The sequence below is a fragment of the Sylvia atricapilla genome, chromosome Z, assembly GCF_009819655.1.
Source record: "Sylvia atricapilla isolate bSylAtr1 chromosome Z, bSylAtr1.pri, whole genome shotgun sequence".
In the NCBI taxonomy this organism is placed as follows: domain Eukaryota; kingdom Metazoa; phylum Chordata; class Aves; order Passeriformes; family Sylviidae; genus Sylvia; species Sylvia atricapilla.
In genome coordinates this window covers 84,976,358-84,999,632 of record NC_089174.1, presented here as the reverse complement: position 1 = coordinate 84,999,632, position 23,275 = coordinate 84,976,358, and the positions used below count along the sequence as shown (strand labels likewise).

Genomic DNA, 23,275 nt, shown 5'->3' with positions numbered 1-23,275 from the left:
AGATTAGACTTGTGCTGTGGATCACATGCCAGCAATTTGTTAGAAAATCAAGTCTGATTAGATTCAGATGTGTTCATCAAGGTTTTACTTTTGCTGTGACAGCAAAGGCCGCAATCACCCCATATTCTCCTACTGCAGTGAGACCAATTTCAGAAGCATCAACTTCCAAGTACACCAACCCACTTATGCTGGCAAACTGATTTTTCTGTTAATTGGATGAAATGCACACAAATTCCCGTTGTAATGAGCGATTACAAGAGCTTCAAGGGAGACTCCAGATGCTCACACAAGACTGGAGTGAAAGGATAGGTACAGTAACCAACAAATCTGCTACATTTCCTACCAACCTAGGCTTGTCTCTTCCTCAGGTGCAACACCAGACATATCTGATTATCTGCCTTTGAGCTGCAGGAGCAGCAGAATATAAATGACCAAAGTAGTCTCAAGCAAAACAATAATCTTCATTGCACTTATCAAATCATGATGGATACAGCTTCTGGTGTGACTGTGTAGAGATGAGGAAAACCTACAGAGAAATACGTAAAATATTTGCACCTTTATGAATCCACTCGAGCACGCCAGCCTCTGCAAAGAACAAAGACTAATGAAATCTGACATTAATCTACATTAAAGATTCAGTGATTCAGTTTATTTGCCAATGCTCAATGATGCATTAATCCTCATCTCATCCCACACACACTCACATGTTTCCTCCCCGGCTATTCTCTCCCTTGCTCCCTAAATTCTGAAACAGCAGACAGCTGGGCTGCTCAAGGCCTTGTCTGTGTCCAGAAGTTAGCTTTCCTTAAATATGCAACTCTCCCTGTGTGGTTAAAGTTAATGTAGGATCCCTGAGCCTTCACCAAGTGAGCCTGGAAAAATCAGGTGTCTTGTCAACCCAGCTTAAACTAGAATGCCTTCCAGTGAGCACACTGGTGACTTCTGCCACCAAAGAATCCCTCCTGTGACCTCACACCTTAGCAAGCTGCCCTGATTTGCTGACAGCAGGCACTGCCCAGGTGTGATTCTGGCAAAGAAACAAAGATCAAAAACTTTGATCAAAACAGTAACAGCAACACAAATCAGATAAGGATATGCACTCCTACTGGAGTCTGATTTAAGAAAGACTGTCCATGTAAAAAATAAATTCAGTCAGTACAAGCAGCTCAGCAGAAGTTCCTGTTTAGGTAACAGCTACGTGTTTCCTCTGAGGAGGACAAGCATGCAGGTTTGCCAGCAAAACCTACTGCAGGGGTAAGTAAGGCATTCCTCTTTGAAGATCATGCTTTGAATGAAACTCTCCTTTAATTCCTTACAGGCCTTGACAGAAAAGCTCATTAGTTATCCATCCTCCATTTAACGCTATTTCTGTGATCTTCCCTTGCTGTTAACCCACATGAGCAGAATCAATGTTTAACCATGTGCAGCAACTGAGACCTTGTTCCCCTTATAACAAACCACCTTCACTGCCACACAGTTTTACAACCTGAGCATCACTGCTGCCACTGCTGTCAAATGTTTCCTAGCCTCTCACTAAAACTTTTTATGATTATTTGTGCAATGTTATGCTCTTGTAAGACTATACAAACCCTATGACTCAGAACTCTTCCACCAATAACAAACCTACTTGCAGATCAGTCTGAGAATCAACTTCTAAGTTAAAAACATTGACCTTGAACTACATCCTGCCCTACTGCAGAGAAGAGGGTCCTGGTTTTACGATATTTAGAAGCTGGGGAGACATCAATTCTGCAGGCAAAAAGCAGCACCTTCATTCTCTCTGCTCAGACATCCAACCAAAACAGTATTGAGGGATAAAAGATCTGCTCTGGAGAAATAAACATCTTAGATGTGATAGATAATTAAATTCACATAAAGGTGAATGGAATCACATGATATATCCCAAAAGAGCTATCTGTAGCTTTGAGCCTGCTGGTGGAAGGAGAACTGCCCTTCTTCACAACAATCATGTTGTTTTCTCCTTACCTACCCCTTGAAGACCTCACTAATCTGAATGGCACTTAAGCAGAAGTGAGTTTCTGCAGGGTCTGGAGAAGAATTATGGAAACCATGCAGTTGTTTTTTATTTATTTAAGGGGTCTCGGAGAGGGTTTCCTCACTTGAGATTTAGATTATTTAAAGTCCTTGGCCCTCTAAAAGCCCCGAGTCGCGTTGGTATAAAAAAGCAGAGTCTTCAAGGTTTGTTTTCAGGTTTCTCGTGATGTTTATTATTTGATATCTCAGAATTTTCTCTGCTCCCAGCCGAGGTCCAGACAGCAGCTGGGACACGAGGAGACTGCCCACTGATGGGATGTTCCCTTACATTTATACAGATAACTACGTGTTGGTTATTTACTATTTTGTACCAATGCCTGGTGCCCACACTGACAGGGTCATTTCTACTTTGACCAAATCAACTGTAACTACTTTGTGCCATCACCACCCCAAAGATGGAGGACGAGGAAGAAGGAGAAGTACATGAGGTACCATCCAAATTCCACCATCTTGTCCCCATTTACTCTATGAACTCTAAAAACTACTGAAGTTTGTATCTTCTACTGTGCTAAACTACTGTTTTCACATCCCTGTGGTTTGCAATTCCTCTCTCAGTGTTGGAGGCCTCTCCCATGGCCTGGTGTTTTCCTGGTGTTTTCCTGGGCTTTGTGATAAGGTCTCTGAGCCCCCTGGACCAGCTCCACACCCCCTGTCCAGGGCTCAAATTCCTTTCCTCGGGTCCCAGGTCATCCAAGGGATGTCCTGGACTCCAACATGGGGGTGTCAAATCTTCCACAAGCAATATGCAATCTCACAAGTGAGACATAGACTCTCTAAGCCCAGACTTTTTATATGAACTACAGTACATGACAAAAGAACCACGAGGACACCACATCTTCATTCCAAAGTTTAACGTTTTTTAACATACTCACGTACGCTCTTCCTCAAAACTATGTGCTAGGTGAAGTGTGCAACTAGCAGCCTTAAAGAACATTATTTTCACAAGGCAAATGTTGCCACCCTTCATTTGTGTTGTGATGGTGTCTCCATGCATCAGAGCAAGCCAAGTGCTGCAGATTCTTGAAAAGTAACCTTCTATCTGAAATATTCTGCTATACTAGGCTAACTCAATCAATCAAAATGAAAAGAGCTGAAAAAGCACTTGGTGTCTCATCCCACTGCCATGCACAAAATTCTGTAACTCGCCTTAACTAATTTTCCCCTTCACCTAGTGATTGCATTCATCAGCTGGAGATGATGTGACCAGCTGGAAAGGTGTATCTTCATGTATCAACACACTGAGAGAAGAAAGCTCTCGAGCCACAGGCTTGCACAGCAGAAGGAAGACAGAGAGCTCTTTATCCCATACAGCTATATTCATGGCAGAAAAAGGGACATGGAACAGTGATAAATGCTACAGTAATTGTGGCATTAATTTCAGCTCCTCGGTATCAAAAAATTAAAAAATTTTGGAGCTGGTCCCTGTGCTAGAGAGACTTGGCTGGAGAAACTCCGTGTCAGCAAACAGGATGACCTATCTGTTCACTTACACAAGGAGGTTCTGGTGGACATTTCACTGTTGAGTGGTTTCACAACACAGCCTTTGCAGAAGCAGCCTGACCTGTCGTGATGCTCTGCAGAAGAGGTCTGCCCTCTCCTGTCCTTACACAAGGGACACAGGCTACACAGTCTTGGAGGGTACAGCCTTACCAGTTCAGTCTCAGACAGGAAAAGCATCTCTGCAGTCCAAAACCAAACAGTCCTCCCAGAGTCACTGAAATGTTTCCACTTTGACAATTCCCCACATTGCTACATTTCCCCTTTTTCCAGTTTCTGACTGGCACTGAGATGGAGGCTACAATTATCAAGTCCTAGCATGAGACGGCTTGATTTGCTTTATACCCTAATGAAGTACAAAGAGCTTGCACCTCTCAGGTACCGTCCATAACCAGAACTACACAAATAAAAATCACAAGCTCTGGAGCTGCCATTGCCAGAACACAAAAATAGCAACTCAGAACATACACATTTAACTGACTGCAACCAATCTGCTGCACAACACCATGGTCTCCTGGGTCACCTCGGCACCTCAGACATGAAACACAGAAAAAACCCCATGTTTCTGAAGAGCAAAGCCTCCCAGAAATTACACCTGAGGCTCTCAGGGTATTATGTTGGGCAATTGAGTTGGACTCTTTTTCTGGAAAAAATTCATAATCTACTGTCACATAATACAGAAGATAAAATCAAGTTAGTGCCCTTTGTGGTTGTGGCAATTTCTCCATACCATTATCACTGTCCAACTATGTAATTGCTTTTGTTACGCTGCACTGCAACCACCCATTTTGTCTAACTTCCTTAAATGGGTCCTAATGCCACCCTGGAATATGATTCTGGTTTTGCACTGCCATGAAACCAGCAAAGAGGAGATCATACCTGCCACTGTTTTCCTGACTGGCTTGGCATGTATGTCGCTGGGAGACTTCGAAGGCTGTTCTTCATGGCCGACCCTACAATCGTACCCCCTGTCTCACTCGAGGAAGGCTCGCTGGCCACTGCCATCTGGTACTGGGAGTAATTGTACAGGTTGTTATAACAAGGATACAGGGACGGCTGGTAAAAACTGCTGTAGTAGGCGGAGTCCACGACCAACTCAGACGTGCTCTCCAAGGGCCCTCTGCTGGGGATGGAAGGGATGTCCTGAATGAGCATCCGTCCCTCTGGAAAAGAAAAAAAAGACATTATCTTTCACCTTCTAATGAACTACTACTCCTCCCAAAGGCTGGATAGAGAGTGGTAAATAAGAAGAGGTAGGAGATGAAAGCTGAACATGGTCGAGTGTTTGGTGGAAATTCAAACGGACAAACAACTATTCAGAGTCCAAGACTGTCATCTACATACATCACAGACTACAAAACAGCAGACAAAACCTACTGCAGATTAAGACAATGCTCTGAATCCTCAGTTAGTTTCAACTGATGAGGATCATGATTTACATAATCCTGACTTTGCAGTCCCCTACTACTTTTTAACCTGTAACAGTGTGCCAAGTCTCTTGTACTCTCTAGAAGCAGAAAGGATCTAGCTACAGAATGACTCCTCCTAGCCAGTGTCCTGAAGGTGAGAGAACGCCTTCTGAACATGCCTCTATAGCAAAGGCAAACAGCCACAAGACGAGAAAAGCTGCAGTGGGAAAACTACCACAGCAGCAGCCAAGGTCTTCCAGAAACCCACATGCTACCTGTGAGCAGTAAGGTCCTCAATCCTTGCTGAGTCTTCATATCCAAAATTATCTCCTGTACAGGGCAAAATAAGATCCTCCAACACCAGCAAAAGAGGAGGAGGAGAAAGGTATTACTTGTGATTTGCTGCATCCACTCTGGAGTGCCTCCAGACCAGGGCTTAGCTGGCTGCACTCCCCACAGGCAAGGTCTGCCTCCCTCTCATTCCCTGAGATGGGGATGCTTTTCAGACAATAAGAAGCCAAGATTTCCCCACTCCGTTGTCAACCAGGGCCTTGCAACATCTGCAAGCATGAAAAATAGAAGGTGCTTGTTGGTACTACTGTACACCCAAGCTCCCTCTCCTACCTGGCATCAGTTACCTTGCTAAGCCAGACACAACGAACAACTGCCACAATCTTATACACACATAAAACGGAAAACATCAAATATCCAAATTCCTCCATATATGCAGCTCTGGCTCTAGTTTGCATGTCTGTGACCCTGCCTTGTACCAGGTCTCTGAAGGGAGGTTCTCTTCTCCCCATGATGCTGTCCAACTGTTTTGTGGAGAAAAAAAAATGTGGCTTAAAGCATACAGATGAGCTACCAAGAGCAATTGGTATGGACATGAAGCAGCATGGGCACTTATGTAATAACAGCCCTAGAAGACATTTCAGGCAGGCCTAGTTTATTTTGGATCTTTTTTTTCGGTGTACCTGTATCTTGGTTACTTATCTGTAGAAGGAATATGGCAGCATACCATCCTCTCAGAATCATGGTAACAATGTCCATGGTCCTGTGTATTAGCTGCATACTAGATCAAATCATCAGTTTTACCAATTATTGCCATTTACAATGCAATTCTGTTTCACTTCTTCAGCTACAATGAAAGCTTTCTGCAATCATGGATCATCTCCTTCCAGGTCACTAAATTACACAGCGCCTCCATTCAGTTCTTGCTGACATTCTGTTGACATCAATGAACTATTAGCAAAGACTGCTTTATGCATCCTGCACCTGAATTTTCTGCAGAATCAAGTCAGATGGCCTTGTTTATCTGGACTATTTCTCAAATTTGCACACGAAACAGAAGTGCCTGCAATGCCACAGAAGACTTTTCAGAGTTTCTGCACTCTCTTTTTTGTAATTTTTTTATTGTTATTATTCTGTTTCTGGGTAAGACTCTCAGATCCCTTTTGTCTGTCTGATAAAATCAGAACTTAGATCACAGGCACAGCACAAGCTTGACTCCCCTCCCTAAATTTACCTCTCAAATAAAGCTGCATTCCAACTGCTCTGCTTTAAATGTTGCAAAATACAAGCCAAAAGCAAAATCCTCCAACACATTCCTCGCTAGGATACAGATTTCACATGACAGAGACATGCAATGCAGTCACCTGCTGAACTCCTCACAAGGCTGCACAAATGCGTGATTTCTTCTAAAATCTCTGCACTGCCTTTCAATTTATAGTGCATGATTAGAATGGCTACTACTCCCCATTAAAAATACTACTGCCAGGAAGGTGCCAGGAAGGTGAGATCTTTTTACACCTACATGACCTGGATGAGGGGATCAAGACTATCCTCAGTTGGTTCACAGGCAACACTAAGTCAGGTGGCAGTGTTGATGTGCTGGAGGGCAGGATGGCTCTGCAGAGGGATCTGCACATCTGGATCATGGGCTGAGGCCAGTGGTGGGAGGTTCAACAAGGGCCAGGGCTGGGTCCTGCCCTTGGCTCACAACAGCCCCAGGCAGGGCCACAGGCTGGGGCAGAGGGGCTGGAAAGCTGCCCACAGGAAAAGGACCTGGGGCTGCTGGTGACAGTGACTGAACAGGAGCCAGCAGTGCCCAGGGGGCCAAGAAGGCCAATGGCATCCTGGCCTGGACCAGCAATGGTGTGGGCAGCAGGAGCAGGGCAGGGATTGTCCCCCTGTGCTGGGCACTGCTGAGGCCACACCTCAAATCCTGTGTTCAGTTCTGGGCCCCTCACTCCAAGAAAGACACTGAGGTGCTGGAGGGAGACCAGAGAAAGACAATGGAGTAGTGAAAGGTCTGGAACACAAGTCTTGTGAGGAGTGACTGGGGGCACTGGGGCTGTTTAGCCTGGGGGAAAGGAGGCTCAGGGGGATCTCACTGCTCTCTACAACCACCTGAAAGTAGGCTGCAGCCAGGTGGGATTTGGACTCTTCCCCAGGTACAAAGTGGCAGAATGACAGGAGACAGCCTCAAGCTGTGCCAGTGAAGGTTCAGGTTGGACATCAGAATGAACTTTATGGAAAGGGCTGTTAAGCACTGGAATGGGCTGCCCAGGGAGGTGGTAGAATCACCATTCCTGGAGAGTTTCAAGGAATGACTGAATGTGGCACTTAGCGCTACAGTCAAGTTGACAAAGACAGTGATCTTAACAAGTCTTTTCCAATCTTAATGATTCTGTGATTCAAATTCTCTAATACACAGGACAGGTCAGCGACCCCGGATGCCAGCAGCTAAAAGGAAGAGGGGCAGAAAGTAGCAGGTTTTGTTGCAACTTTTGGAAAGGTCTTAGGCACTACACTTCCTACCATGGGACAAGATGGGCTAACCTGCAACAGAAATCAACCCATTGCTACCCACCAAACCACACAAGCATTCCTGATATTCCTGATGCCTCTGTGACATTCTAGTGGCTGTTAGTGCTAAAGCTCCCTCCTGAAAAACAGCAGTGGCAGTATTCTGCTGCATTAAGAGGGAGGAAAAAAAAAACCCGTTTTTGATCCTACTTTTCTCTACCTCCTGTCTGTGGTTTGGGCTACCATCATTTGGCACCAGCCATGCAAAAGGTTTGACCTGTCACGCCTCTTTCTTCATGTAGCTGCACAACACCCACCAGTGGTTCAGAGTTCAGCTGTTACAAACCCACCAGAACTGTCCCTCTGCCTTTTTTCAGCTGTCACTCCATACTCCAATAATCTTTACACTACATACCAGCTGCTATCTCCAAAGCTGGTCTGCAGAGCTGGCTCATTCAGCCACCCATATGCATAAATCTCCAAGCATCAGCAACCTGGGACATTTTCCTCTTATAAACCCAGAGTTATGAAATCCATGGTCCTTGTAACATCTCTGGCACACAACCATTCTGAGCTGCAGGCCTATACCACAGAAATGTCCCCCAGCAGATTAACATCAAAAATAGGAGCAAAGGGAAAGGGAAACATTCAAATGAAGGGAAAGACACATCCCTTGAAGAACTAGGACTTCTGTGACAGCACAGGAAATACAGCGGGAAGAGTTAGTTTTCTCTAAATCCCAAGACACACCACACTTCTAAATGTGGAAGGACAGCTCTACAGGAATCAGTATCTGCAATTACCTAGCTGGGGCTCCTCTGGCTGGTCCTTGGCCCATATCTGTAAGGGTGAACCCCTACCTACTGGCTGAACTTTCCTACAGCCATGCCTCCAGCAGCTGAAACAGCTAAGCATTCTCCTCAAGGGAGGCTGCCAGCCTGTGTCTGTTTTCTGCCAGCAAGTAGAGAACACCAAGGTTAAGAAAGCAACTTTCAGCTGATTTCTTTCTTTCTTCCAAATGTAATTCAACACAGCTGAATAGCTCTGCTGGCAAGAAGAGGGTCCTCCCCTGCCTTAGAGCTTGCAGCATTACAACACCTGCATATCAGGGTGTAATTTTTGAGAAGAATTAAGCTCTCAAGAAGGCAACCCCTGCTGCAGTGTCAAGCTCTCCCTCTGCCTCTCCACCTGCACTTTAAAATATGAGACTGCTGCAGGAGATGGGCTTACACCTTGACTGTCTTCACTGTGTAGAGGGATGGAAAAAGTAGGAAGGGCTCCTGGGCCTTTCTGTTGCTGTTACACATAAATTTTAGTATTTTTGTTACGGGTGGGAATGCGTAAATTTAATTTAATTAGAACCCATTAAAATTACAAAGCAAAGGCAGGAATCAGTGCTGGGAACTTGATGGGACTCCTTCTGCCCACCAGAGGCTCCAAAAACAAAATGGCATCTCTGCCTTTTATACCCTGAGATTGCATCACCCACATTAATATTAATAAGTCGTCCTTCCATGTCCTTCTGGCCCCTCCCACAGTCTCCAGCTTTGCCCATATATGGATACTTGGCTCCTCCCAAGGCCTGTCAATCACTCCTTCCATGCCTTCCACTGGTGGAGTCCTCTCATCTCCTGACTGCTGGGGCCATGTTACCCTGCCACGCCTCCACCAACAAATGTCCCCCACTCTCTGCTGCCTCTTACAAGGGGCAAATGAACTCCCTGCCCCACGTTTTTATAGCCCTGTGGGCCAGAGCTGCCAGGCAGGAACCACAAAAGAGGAGGGGAAGATTGAAGGGAGAACAGAAAAGGGTTCAAAACTATACAGGAACAACAAAAGCACATGTCAAAAGATCTGCAAACCCCAACAAAACTTCTCCCCACCATACTCAACAACTCTTCCTCATTTGCATGAGCCAATCACCACACCTGATTCATAACAATCCCCCCTTTTTCTCTTGATACTTCATTTATTTGGCTCATGCAAATGAGGAAGAGTTGTTAAGTATGTTCATTATGTTGTAATGAAATTTCCAATTTCATTACAACACTTGAAATTGACCAACCTAACATCAACCATATTTACTTAAAATTGTCTAACTCAACATTAATCATTCTACAACATTTTATAATACAATACTAACTTATGTCTAGTAACTCTCTTAACTTTTTCTTTTTAGATCTGATTATATCAATTTGAACTATACTTGGATGAGTCCTAATAGTATCTGTTGATGTGGTCAAGCGCAGCAAAAATAGCCTCCTTGAACAAAATGACCGACAGCCCTCATGACATGGGTAGTCCTCTGTAATAAAAGGAAAGTGACACACAAAATGGGATTTACAGTGGTCCAGAATGGCTTTTACTTCCACCTACCATGCTTTATGGGGTTGCTACCCATAGCAGGTGTGCATGATCTTCTCGGTGGCTAGTACAGAGGCTCGCCCCCTATCCTTTTGTCAGCTCTCCTGATTTTTGCTAATTTTCAATTTTAGTTGCTTTTAGTGGTTTTTCCATTATGGTCTTTTCCTGGGCCTCCGAGCCCTTCCCATTCAACAGACACTAGTAGTTTCTATCCACAGAGCGAGATAACCACAGTAATATATACTGCATACTAATGTCAATGCATTACACCCTCCCCCTTTTGACCAATACAATCCTGGTCTTTCTGCTGGGAGCCAAAGTGTCTTTCCCATGTGTGTGTGTGAAATCAACGTCTCCTAGAATCCATACAAACTTGGCTCTCCTTCTCCATTGTTTGTGATCCTTGAAACACTCTCCAGATTATTCAGATCATCTCAGTTCATTACCTCTTAATCTCATTTTAAGAGTCAGTTTTGTATCATTCAGATCAGATGTTATAGTCCACTCCCCAGGTTCTTCCACAGGTCCCTTGACTTGGCTACCATGGGTCAACCCTCGTTCAGCAGTTCTGACAGCCCTCTCAGTTGTTATGGGCACTTGAAAGGGACCTTCCCATTGTGGTAGCAATGGTTGTTCATTCCAGGATTTAATTAACACCAAACCCCCAGGTTTTATGTGATGTATCTTGAAGTCTAGAAGGGTAGTTTGGGGAATCATTCTTTGTTTTCTGAAATCCTCTAAATTTTGGGCTATGGTTTTAACATATTTCATGACTTCCTCCGCCCCATAGGTCACAACTTCATGGGTTGAAGCTAAAAAGGGTAACCCAAACATCATCTTATAAGGAGATATACTTAGGTTGGACAGAGGTTGTGTTCTGACCCGTAGTAATGCTAGGGATAAACATCTTATCAAAGACATTTGAGTCTCAATCATTAACTCAGTCAAGGTTCTTCTAAGGGTTTCATCCTTCTTCATCCTCTCATCGTGTCTGGAACTTTGTGGATGCCACTTTACAGCGTATGTAAAGCCCATTTTGCTCCCAGGGTTTGGACTACCTGTTGTAAAACTCAAGAAGTGAAGCGTGTCCCCCTATCTGAATCAATCCTGTTCACCACCCCGTACCAGGGAATAATTTGTCCTAACAGCCTCTTGGAAACAGTATTGGCCATGGCTTTACAGCAGGTACAGCCTCAACCCAGTGAGTCAAATGATCTATTACCACCAGTAAGTGTTTCCATTGCTGGATCTGGGGAAGTTTGGTAAAGTCCACTTGTATACTTTGAAAGGCTGTAATATGTATATGTCTAATATGTCTCATATGCCTAATGTATACTTTTCAGGGCTAATTCCTGACCTCCCTGGGTTACTTTTCTCATACTCTTTTCTCATACTTTTGTTCACTTTTTGACAAACTCCAAAACTACCTGTTTTGCTATTCCAAAGACTCCTACACACTCATAATTCTTTAAAAACACATCACAGAGAGCTCAGCTACTCCACAGGGTCTTCTGGTGTATTCAGTCTAATACTTTGATAAGGGGTCTATTTAATATTTGTCTTTAGTCTGGGAGCCTCCAGATACCTGCATCATTCTTGTCTGCTCCTATCTCCCCCAATCTCTCCTCTTCCTGTTTCTAAACCTTGGAATCGCTGGTTCTTTGTCATTTGATGTTAGGACTACCATCACTCTCTCTTCCCCATTTTCTGGAGGATCCTTTGTGTCTCTATTAGCCAAATTATTTCCTCTGAGGTCTGCTGCCCATTTAATATGGATTACAGCAATCTCTTCTGGTAACCTCAGGGCCTCCAAGACCTCTAGGATCAACCTTTCACATATCAGTCCCTTCCCTCTTGAGTTAACTTTTCATACAAAAACTTAACAATCTGGGTGTATACCTCAATTCACAACTGACAATATCTCAGTAATCCCAAAATCTGCCTTCTTTCTTTCTTTGGTTTTGGTCTACTGGCTACTCCAAGCCAGAATGTGTTACATTGGGATATTTCAGATGAGGTAAGCAGCTAGGAAGGACCCCATAGGTTTTAGTAAGTTTTGCACCTGACACACACCAAGACTAACCTTGTTGACTTCCAGAATGATAACCTTAGACCCCCACCCCTTGTTAATGGAGAAATCAAACCACCTTAGGGATGATGTAGGGATCGTCTGTACAGTTTTTTGGTTTTTAGGTATCCCAGACTACCAATACAACTCGCAAAGAGGTTCTCTTCAATGGGGGTTAGTGTCTTCCTTTATAAGATTACCCTCAGCTGTCAGGGGAAGGATACTATAGTCCACTGGCCAAGTTAATTTTTAGCTTCTTCACGCTGTTTGGTGCAGTCTACCTGTGTTCAATGGTCTTGAGTTTGTCTAAGTTGTTACTGACACCTGAAAGGGACTTTCTCACTGGCATTAACAGTTGGTCATTTCAGAATTTCTAACCCTTGATAATGTGAGAGGAAGAACATCTTACCTACATTTGGGATTTGGCAAACAATGTGCTGTATGCCTGATCTGATGCAGTGTTTTAATGCCAACATGTAGACATGTGCTCACAGAACCTTCAGTCACCATCATCAAAGATTCCTGCATTGCAGGGTGCCAGCCTCCCCTCCCACATGGGCTGAGTCTGAAAACAGGCAGCATTTTCCAAGTCTCAAATCTGTCCTCTCTACATTTCACTTAACTTCTACACCAGGCCTTGAGCTCTCTCAGAATTGAAATCTGGTGATGGACACTTTTAACAACTCATGCTGCCTCTGGTCTTGTGATTGAGAAGTTGCCTGGGCAGGATGTGATTGCCTAGAACACATTTTGAAATTTATAGAGGTTATTTGCATAGCTTCGAATGACTATTGAATGCTGCTAGAACACTGCAGAACGCTTCACAGTAAGAAAATCCAGGACTCAAGTGATTGCTACCTTCAACTTTAGGAGCCAGTTTTAGAATTTCATTATCATTTTATTAAATTTTTTTAATTGCATGAGCTTAATCCCTTACATTCTTCTGAGGAAGCAGGATATTAGCAAACTCGGACTGGGTGACTTCTACTTGTTATTTTAATTGTAATGGACATCATGTCTAGTTTCTGTGATTCTTTGATCCTACCTATACAATTTGGTTTATTTTCTTTCCATCATCTTTTAATTTGAATAGTACCACTTCGATTTCCCCTTCTTTTGGCAATACCCCAATTCCTAATTTACTTGCAAATCCCTCTCCAAAAAAAAAAAAAAAAAAAAAAAAAAAAAAAAAAAAAAAAAAAAAAAAAATTCATCCTGCCTCCCAGTATTATTAATACACTTCTCACTTCTGCTTCATGGTCTCCCCAGATGCCATTTCACGGCCACTACCCTGCCCACCAGGGTCTCCCTGTCCTCATATCCCATCTCCTGGGGCTTCCTGCCTTTGCTCCTCATATCCCACTGGCCAGGGCTTTGCCATCTTCATTGCTCATATCTCACCACCCAGGGCTTCCCCACCTTCATCCTTTGCCTTGTGCCAGAGGCTCCTGCCACTCCAGCTATCCACCCAACCATGCAACATCTCCTTGCTCCAATGGACTCTGGTATGGGTTCCATGCCTGTCTCCCACACATGGATAATGGGCACAGGCCAAACCTCTCCTGTCCGCCCATGTCGGGTCAACATGCATGTAACAAAAATAACCACAGTCAAAAAAAAGGGAAATTTTACCTTTGCTTTGTGGGTTCTCCTTGTTCCCGGTTCTCCAGCTCGCGTCCAAGGGCCCTCCAGAGGCCAGGGCGGGGACTGCCAAAATTCGTAGGACTGGCCTCCCCACATGAGTGCCCCTGGGGGTGCTTGGAATTGGTGGAAATATCCCAGACAAGTCACCAGAAATTGTTACAAACTACTCAAAACCCGGGTGGGAATGCGTAAATTTAATTTAATTAGAACCCATTAAAATTACAAAGCAAAGCCAGGAATCAGTGCTGGGAGCTTGATGGGACTCCTTCTGCCCACCAGCGGCTCCAAAAACAAAATGGCATCTCTGCCTTTTATACCCTGAGATTGCATCACCCACATTAATATTAATAAGTCATCCTTCCATGTCCTTCTGGCCCCTCCCACAGTCTCCAGCTTTGCCCATATATGGATACTTGGCTCCTCCCAAGGCCTGTCAATCACTCCTTCCATGCCTTCCACTGGTGGAGTCCTCTCATCTCCTGACTGCTGGGGCCATGTTACCCTGCCACGCCTCCACCAACAAATGTCCCCCACTCTCTGCTGCCTCTTACAAGGGGCAAATGAACTCCCTGCCCCACGTTTTTATAGTCCTGTGAGCCAGAGCTGCCAGGCAGGAACCACAAAAGAGGAGGGGAAGATTGAAGGGAGAACAGAAAAGGTTCAAAACTATACAGGAACAACAAAAGCACATGTCAAAAGAACTGTAAGCCCCAACAAAACTTCTCCCCACCATACTCAACAACTCTTCCTCATTTGCATGAGCCAATCACCACGCCTTATTCATAACATTTTGCAAGCTGCAAATATGACATGATCAAAAATGGGACTAAGCCTGGACAAGGAGGTACAGAAATCAGAATAATAGTAACAAAAAAGAAAGGAGTTTAAATTCTAACTCATGTTTTGGAACACCAAGTCTACTACGTAGGACCATCAGAGGCTCTCCATTCATCAGCAACAGTTCTTTCAGTGAAAACAACAGTACCTCTTCATGCAGCTGTGCCCTTGGATCTCTAAATTCTTTTCTATGTCTTTACTAATTCCCATAGAGAACCGATGCTACTTTTTTTGCACTATGTACACAGTGTGAAATATGGCCCACTCTTTCATAGAAGATCAATATGATGCACAATAAATATTGGTATTGATCTTTCAGCGTTGTAGACGACTCTCCAGCTCTATGGCATATTAATAGTAGTTAACCAGTAATTCATTTCAGGATGGCTGGTATTTTCCTTTAAAGAAGGTGAGTACTAGGGGTCAGTAACACATATATGTCTTTTACATTCGGTAACCTATGATGGGCTCATGCCTTCGCTTAGCAGAGCATGGTGAAAAACACTGGTCCAGTCCTTAGGTAATGTAAACCAGTCTCAGACCATTTACTTCAATAAAGCTATGGCGATTTACACAAATTGCAGATATGCATGGCAAAATCAACGCAGAGGCCGGTATATAGATCATTTGGGAGGAGAAAGAAGAAAGGACAGGTAATTTACAGGAACTTCCATCATCATCTCTTTCTCACAGATGCAAATGTGTTTTTAAGGATATATACTGAGAAGTGCAAACACTGAAATTTGAATCATGGAGTATTTTCTATTCCTACTGGTACTGTTCAGGGCCGAGTTTACACCTTATTATATGCTAGCAATAGTAATTTAAGTATTTCTGGGTAAGCCTCTGATACGAGGTCAAATGACACAGAGTACATACTATTAAACTTTCTTAGCATGTGTAACAGGGAGGTAGCACCAAAGTGCCCACTGGGGATGGTCACTGGACAGAAATCTGGGGGAGATTATTAGTCATCTGATCTGTGACAGATGCACACCAGGAACTGTTTTATAAGTCAGGACAGCAGAGCCGCATTTCAATGTCTGGAAGCATGCTGTAGCATGGTTCAATTTAGTCGTGTGGCATTAGACCAGATTAGTCTCCATCTGATTGTGCATTTCAGAAAAAGGATTTGTACATGCATTGTGACAATTAAGAGAATTTCACTGCCCCCATTTATCAGCATGTGCTCTTATATAAACCAATGGTTAACAGTTTTTATTTTCTCTATGCCTACAGAAGCTCTGCACATACACAGCTCTGCTGTTGAAAATACAGAACTGTGACTACTCAAGTAACACAGTGACTCAAGGAGCAGATAGGCACTGCCCAGTAAGCAAAGCTCAGCTACTGGTAAATTTACATTTCCTGTAGTTTTCAATTCAGAGTGACTGTTTTCACCAGTATTAATACTTCCTGCAACCCAGCTTCTGCAGCAGGGACAGCTATACCATTAAAACACACACAAAAAAATTATTCAGTCAGGAAACACCTGCCTTCATACCTCAAAATAATTTTCTATCTGTATCTGAGAATTTCTCCTTGCTCAGTACATAATACATTGATACACTCCTATTAGCTGGTTTAGCAATATTAAGTCTTGCAATGCATTAGTTTACTTCAATTCATATCTGCCTTTGAGGTTGGACAGTAGCCTTGAACAAGGCCAGTATGAAATCACTCCCTAACATCATAATCAGAAACTCTGGTACAATGTGTTTCTCCCACTAGACAATCATGACAGAGCTATTTCAGATGTCAAAGAAAGCTGGCACTATTGCTTTCTGCTGAGAAACACTGCCTCCCAAGGAACAAAATTCACATGCTTGCTCTGTCTTTGAGAGGAGTATTTCTGTTCTCTTTCCATTAGAAGTTGTGGATTATCTTTGGTTCCAGCATTGAACTTTTAGCTTGATATAAAGTTAATGTGCTAGACAATGTTCATTTCAGGCAAGGCTGTGGGGTTGTGTAATTTTCTGCCACCCCCAAAAAAGGCCATTATCTGTAATTACCCATTACCATGCATAATTATTTCTTCTATTCTGGTCTATGGCCCCCAGGACTTCATGATGTTACAGCTCACTGCATTATCTTATCAAATTTGTTAAGGAAGCTTTTTTGACCTTTTGAGCACTTGTCACAGCATATACAAAACCCAGCAGTAAATTGTCTAAGCGTGTAGCGTGTGATTTATTATTTGTACCTTGCACAGTGATACTGTACAAAATACTACACATAAGCACCTTCCCTATTCCCACTCCCTGCTTTAGACAAAGTAAGAAAAGGAAAGGAAACCCCTCCAGTAACAGAAAGAAGGGAATGGGAAAAGGTGGAGACCACTCTGCAAACCAAGATGAGGCAGCAAACACAGGAAACAAGCAGGGTCCGCAGAGCAGGAGGGGAGATTGTGCTTGTACCCGTCCTGGAACCTGGTTTCTGAGATGTATGGGGCTCTTTTTCTCTCATTCTCCTATGGGAAAGCCACATCTGCAGCACTCCCAACTGTTTTGACCAGAAGGTTTTCAGACAACTGTCTCTTCCTCCCTCCATCAATTGCCAATGATATGGCCTTATGTTGAGCTCAACATGAAATCTGGTGGCTCTTTTTCTTTTTTCTTCAGATTACCTTCCCAAACAGTCCTGGGTAAAGAGCTGTGCTCTAACATTTCTTAGAAATGGAAAATGGAAATGGAAAAATATCAAGTACCAGCCATATCAGACATGAGGGCTAACAGCAGCTATGTCTCCAGGTCAGGAATATTTAGCACGGTCAAAAGACCTTACTGACATCACAGTACCTCTCCAACCCTAACTAGAAACATATCATTCTTCTCAAAGCAGGATTACACATTTAAAACAAACAAAACCACAAAGTGTGTGGTCCAACAATTCTGACCCTCCTGTGGGCTTCTGGCCTTTTCCTCTGAACTGAAGCGTACAAGGACCAATCAATTCCACCTCCTTATCACAGCTATACCTTATAACCTGCCAGCTCCTACCATGCTTTTCACCTGCTCCCACCACAGCAAGACAAAAGAACCAGTCACTGCAGCTTTCCCGCAGTGGGTCTGAAAACTAGGGTTGTATGGGTGCCACGAAAAATTCCTTGCTAGGTGCAGCTGCTGGACTGTTGAGTTCAACCAGCACTATCAGTGAGGAGCTGGCAGAATGGCACCAATGTCTGTAGGCATAGGGCATGCTTCTCAATGGATACTTGACTGGAAGAACTCAATCTCACCTGGAAGGAATCAGTATTATTTTTTTCACCCCTCTATGAATAAGTTCAGAGTGGTCTTTGAGTAAAACGGCATTTACCTAGTTCTACTTCTGAAGGGCTAAACCAGCTCTAAGTGGGACCACAGATGTTAACAAGAACAAAACTTGCCAGAAAGAGGCACTCTAAGATAAATGTTATGCAATGGGGACAGTACATTTCAGGGAAAGTTGGGAGACCTCAGAACAAAGGTTATCTCCTATAGATCTTCTTGAGCCTTATGGTAAATTCACAAGACTTTGCCTCCCCAATGCTGTTGCTGTTCACAACACCAAACTTATCCCATGTAATAACACAGAAAACTTTACTGGAGCTGGTATAGTCTGATAAAGGCATAAACAATCAGAACAATCATACTGGAGATCAAATAAAGGTTATCTAAAGGGATCACTAAAGTGTAAAATAAGGTGATGACTTTCACTCCAGTACATGTTTTCTGGTCCTTTGTCTCCTGCCTGAGCTCTTCAAAGTTCAAGTCCAGGCATGTGGGTCCAGACAATGGTTACAACCCCACCACTAGCTACAAAAAGAAGACTAGGGATCAGTATGAACAGGGAAAGAGACCTACTTCCCTTGTCATCTCTCCTAACCTTCCATTGGTTTTAGCTCAGTGATACCCTTCCCTCTAATATTAATTTTGAGCCCACTTTCTGGTATGTACCATGCTCTCAGGGAAGGAGTCCCACTAGCACCAGCTCCACATCTCACCAGCTTCCCCAAACACACCCCTGCCTAGAAAGACTGTGCCAGCTTTTGCTTATCCTCTTTCACCAGGAACCACTAACATTCAGCACGGTACCCACCAGGATCACCACCAGCTGTGCAGCAACAGTATTTCTTCAGGATGGACTTCTCAATTTTTTACTCCAGGTTAAAATGGCTTTTGCTTGCATAAGACCAATCACCTAACCAAGCCTTCCTTTAGTCTTCTGCAGTGCTTGCCAGTACATGCACCTTTCCATTACCTACCAACTTGTGATGATGCCAGATTTACTTCCAAGATACCAATGGGATGATTACAGCAAAGAGCAAGTCCCTGTGAGATGCCTCCAGAAACACTACTGGGTTAAAATTCCCCACTCAGACATATGAACAAATAGGATGATTTTCCTTAAAATCACGTAACACATACAATACTGATTTCCTGTCAGTTCACGTTCCTAGTCAAGATGCCAGGAGATACAAAAATTAAATGCTTTACGGGATGTGTGAGTGCATCCGTATGTCACTTTCATCAAACCATTCTGTAATGATAAAAGATTAGCAACTTGACAGAATCTTTACCCATAAACTCCTGTTAATTCATGTTGTGTGAACATAATTTAACAGCTGCATCTCTCCCCTGGAACTGGAATGTCACCATCTCCATCTATAGCTATAATACTACTTGTCTTTATTTGAAGCAAGAACCAGAAAAAATTATTGAGCATTTTTTCCTATCTTCCATGTGTTATTATTCCATAATGGGTGAAATTCTTGCTAACCCTGTGTGTGTGTTTCTAATACAATTCAAAAACCCCTTCAAATTTCAACATTTTTGCTTGATTTTAAGCTTCACACAAACCTGCATTTTTTAAAAGAAAACGTGCTTTGTACAAAAACACCCCAAAAACAAGGAGAGAGCAATTTCATCCAGAAGATTGCAGCTTGGCATAGTAAGTTTCTCAGTCCCAGACAGAGCTCCAGCCCAGATCCATGTAACAGAAGCTGAAACACCTCTGATTTCAGTAGAACTGGAAAAGGCACATTTTGTTCACATTTAGTGTACACTCAATAAAAATGATCTGCTGCAAACATTTACTGTGCAACAACAACAACAATCCTCCTAATATGGCAGTAGAAATAAAACCTACAGAAAATAGTATTTTATTTCTACAATTAATTTAAGCTCCAGGCCTTCAATAAGACATTTAAGGCAGCAAATTCAACTTTCAATGTCTCTGTCACTGACTACAGCAGAGAAGTTGATCTTTTTATGTGAGCTGTGGGGCAATGCTTGTTCATTCTTTTCTTGCACTTGTGGTCATTATAACACAGCTACAGTGACTGTATTCAAATCTTTAGCAGAAAAAAAAATGAATGGCTTTGGTAAAGAAAATACATTCAAAATTTTTGAATATGGTTTCACCTCCATGAAGGTGGTAGGTACTATTTTAATGCTCCAGCATATGCTTGTCCATACTGAGACAACAGGATTATTTACATTTCTGCAGCTATTAGCATGTATGACAGCTAATAGGATCAGGACCAATAAAATAAGTGCTTCAGAAAATTAAGAGCATGAGAAACAAGGACCATTTTCAATCCTCAGTATAAGAGATGGGAGTACGACTACTGTGTGTGCATATCTATGTATACATGTTATTTTCCACCTTGAGACATCCAATTTGAGACGGAAATTTACAAATAGTTAAATCTTTGTTTTCATGCTACCAAATCCAACATGCTACTAAAGTAAGAAATGGAGACAAAAGCAAAACCACAACTTTTAAAAAACAGAGGAAGAATTTAAAAATTATAGAAAATTAGGAAAAAAAACCCAGATTTCTGGACAGTGATGGAAAACAGCCCAGACACCTGCAGGCACAAAGAAGCAAATTCAGAGGAGGAGAAAGAAACTTGGTGAGGATTAAATCTAAAGGGGTTTAAGTCATTAACAAGAGATCAAAGAAAACATTAGAAGGGAGGGAAAGCTTCACAAGTGTCTGAGATAGAAGACCTTGGAGGAAATATGACTAGGATAAAATCACTATGGCTCACAGTAAAAAATAATAAAGGGAGTAGGACGATGATTGGAATTAGCTGGAGCCCATGCTTGGTTATAAGCTATTATGATGACAGAAACCCAAAAGTTTCTACAACATACCAACTAGGAATAACAGGAGGGCTTTTTAACACTTACCTAATATGTGATGCAAAAACTAAAAGGAGTAGTGAAAAAAGACTGCAGACACCCAGCAGGCTTGAGTGAGCAAAAAAGAATCACACAGATATGTGCAACTTTTGTACATGATTGCCAGTGTTGTATGGGTGCAACATCTGCACTCACAAAATCAGCTTCAATGCAAATGCAAGTTGATCACTAATGAATGTTGTTCATGAATACCTGACAGAAATGCACAATGACTGGAAATACTGTAGCTTAGAATCTGCTGAGGTTCACTTGTGCCCATTACTAAAGGCATCCAAATAACCAAATTTGGCTTATTCTGTAAGCAATAAAATAGTATGAATAAAGACTGGAGACAAGAACTTTAAAAAAAATCAGACACCCAATCTCACTGCAAAGAAAGTCAAGCTCAGTATTTAACTTCTCTCTGCAAAGTCTTCAAGAAAACACAGGACAGATGTGCATGAACCGTGCTTGTTTTTTAAGTAAAGGACCTCTTCACAATCCTGATTAAGACTAGCAAGTACTCAGAAGAAAGTTTAGTAAAGTTCAATAAAACAGAGGAATGAGAAGAGGCATATGAAAAAGAAAAGCATTCCTACAAAAAAGAAGCATTTTAGTTCCCATGTTATTACGTGACAAATCTACTGTAAATGGAAAATGGTTGAACAGGCTGAAATAGGAAGTTATTTGATAAATTAAGCAAATGAAAGCAGTCTTCAAGGTTCAAGAAAGCATGTGAAACAAAAGGAGAAGCAAGAAATCAAATCAGTGCTCAGTTAGGGAAGCATGCAGTACTCCTTCACTCCTCACTCGTATCTCTTCTTTAAAACAAAGAGCCCCACACATTCAGAGAAGTTTTAACAACTGTTTCAAGGACACAGAAAGGAACAAGAGGTTAGCTGCAGATAGTGAATAACGTGCCCACGGATAGTAAATTCTTAGAAATTCTTAGTACATTTTCTGCTCCTGCTCCATTCCTTGTCTCAGCGTTCATAATAACAAATGGAAAGCACAATCTGGCACAGATAACTCTCTAAATCTGAATGCAGATATGCAAACGCCCGTGTTACAGAGGAAGAGCTCCCAAGGCACAAAGAACAATCGGATGTGCTGACTGGCCCTGTTACCTTAGCTGGGAAGAGAATCTGGTGCTAAGACTCTGTTCGTGGCAAAGTCTGTCCACACACAGCAAACACTGCTCATCTTGCTGTAACCACAGGTTTATGTCTGGAAACCTCATGTGATGTGAAAAAACTTGGACAGCAAATATTGGAAACACATAAAGCTCCTATGGTGAAGTATTTTTGGAAAACGAACAAACAAAAAAGACCCACCCTAAAAACCCCCAATTCTACTCCAAATCGTCTTGGGGGGAAAAAAAAATCTCTTCCAAATTGTGAAAGAAGAACAGAAGTAACTGCTAAGCTTCCTGTGCTTAGCACCTCCATCTCAGGGCTGAGCAGCCTTTCTATCTCAAAGGGAGTAGGGGTAGGTCATGACTGGTCCCTGGCACATTGCAGAAACCTCTCCCCACCACCTGCCTCTGGTGAAGACAGCCCTAGACAAGGTTCAGAATACCACTTGCACAGAAAAATAAAAGCAATCTTCTTTGAGTTTTTTTTCAAATTCTGTTTACAATTCTATTTGTTTTTACACTTCCAGTAAAGCATCACATAGGACTGAAAGCCTGAGAAGAAAAATAGAACTTCTTAATTCAGACACTTTGAGAACTGCTGCTAGTTTTACCTTATTTCACCAATACAACTGAAATACCAGTCTACTGACCACTCAGTCCCTCACTGAATGAACAAGTACAGCACTTCAAACATTAGCTCAGTTAAAACACAGGCACCTATACACGCATGCATGCAAAGCTGCAACAACAAATATTGCTCAAAAAGAGGAGCAGGAAAAGTGCAAGCTTTGCAAGAGAACTGGAGAATTAACTGGAAACATCCAATCAGGGATGCAGAACCCTATAACATTATGATTTATTTAGCACAGTCAAACAATGGCTAGAGGCAATGAATCATATAAGAGATGACAAAGCTGCAGATTTCTGTCACCTACTTTAACCTGCACATTGATCAGAGTTTACCCCCATATTAATCACTTGAGATCATAATCTAACACACTCTTAAACACCTCTCCTGATTATGCTTCACTTACCCCCTTGTCCTTATGCAGGTCACTCCGTTGCTAATTGCACTACTAGTTAGGAAAAAAAAAGTGTCTAGTGTCTAATTTAATTTTGCCTTTTTTAGTTTCAAGCCGTTGCTCCTTGTTATGCTGTCTCAAGCACTGTAAATAATCCCTCCCCCTCCTCCATATTATTACCTCTCACATATTTATAGACTGTTTATATCCACCCTTAGTCTCCTTTTCTACAAGCAATACATCATTTTTGTCACCCTTCCCTCTATCCT

At 42.6% G+C, this 23,275-nt stretch overlaps 1 protein-coding gene across 1 annotated transcript in view; it reads right to left on the bottom strand.

Annotated features, from left to right (window-relative positions):
- Nucleotides 1-23,275, bottom strand: part of DMRT1 (doublesex and mab-3 related transcription factor 1) — a 64,101-nt gene that overhangs the window by 31,988 nt on the left and 8,838 nt on the right. Inside the window, exon 3 of the mRNA XM_066340064.1 lies at nucleotides 4,432-4,715. Coding sequence (XP_066196161.1) covers nucleotides 4,432-4,715 — 284 coding nt within the window. The remainder of the gene's footprint in view (nucleotides 1-4,431; nucleotides 4,716-23,275) is intronic.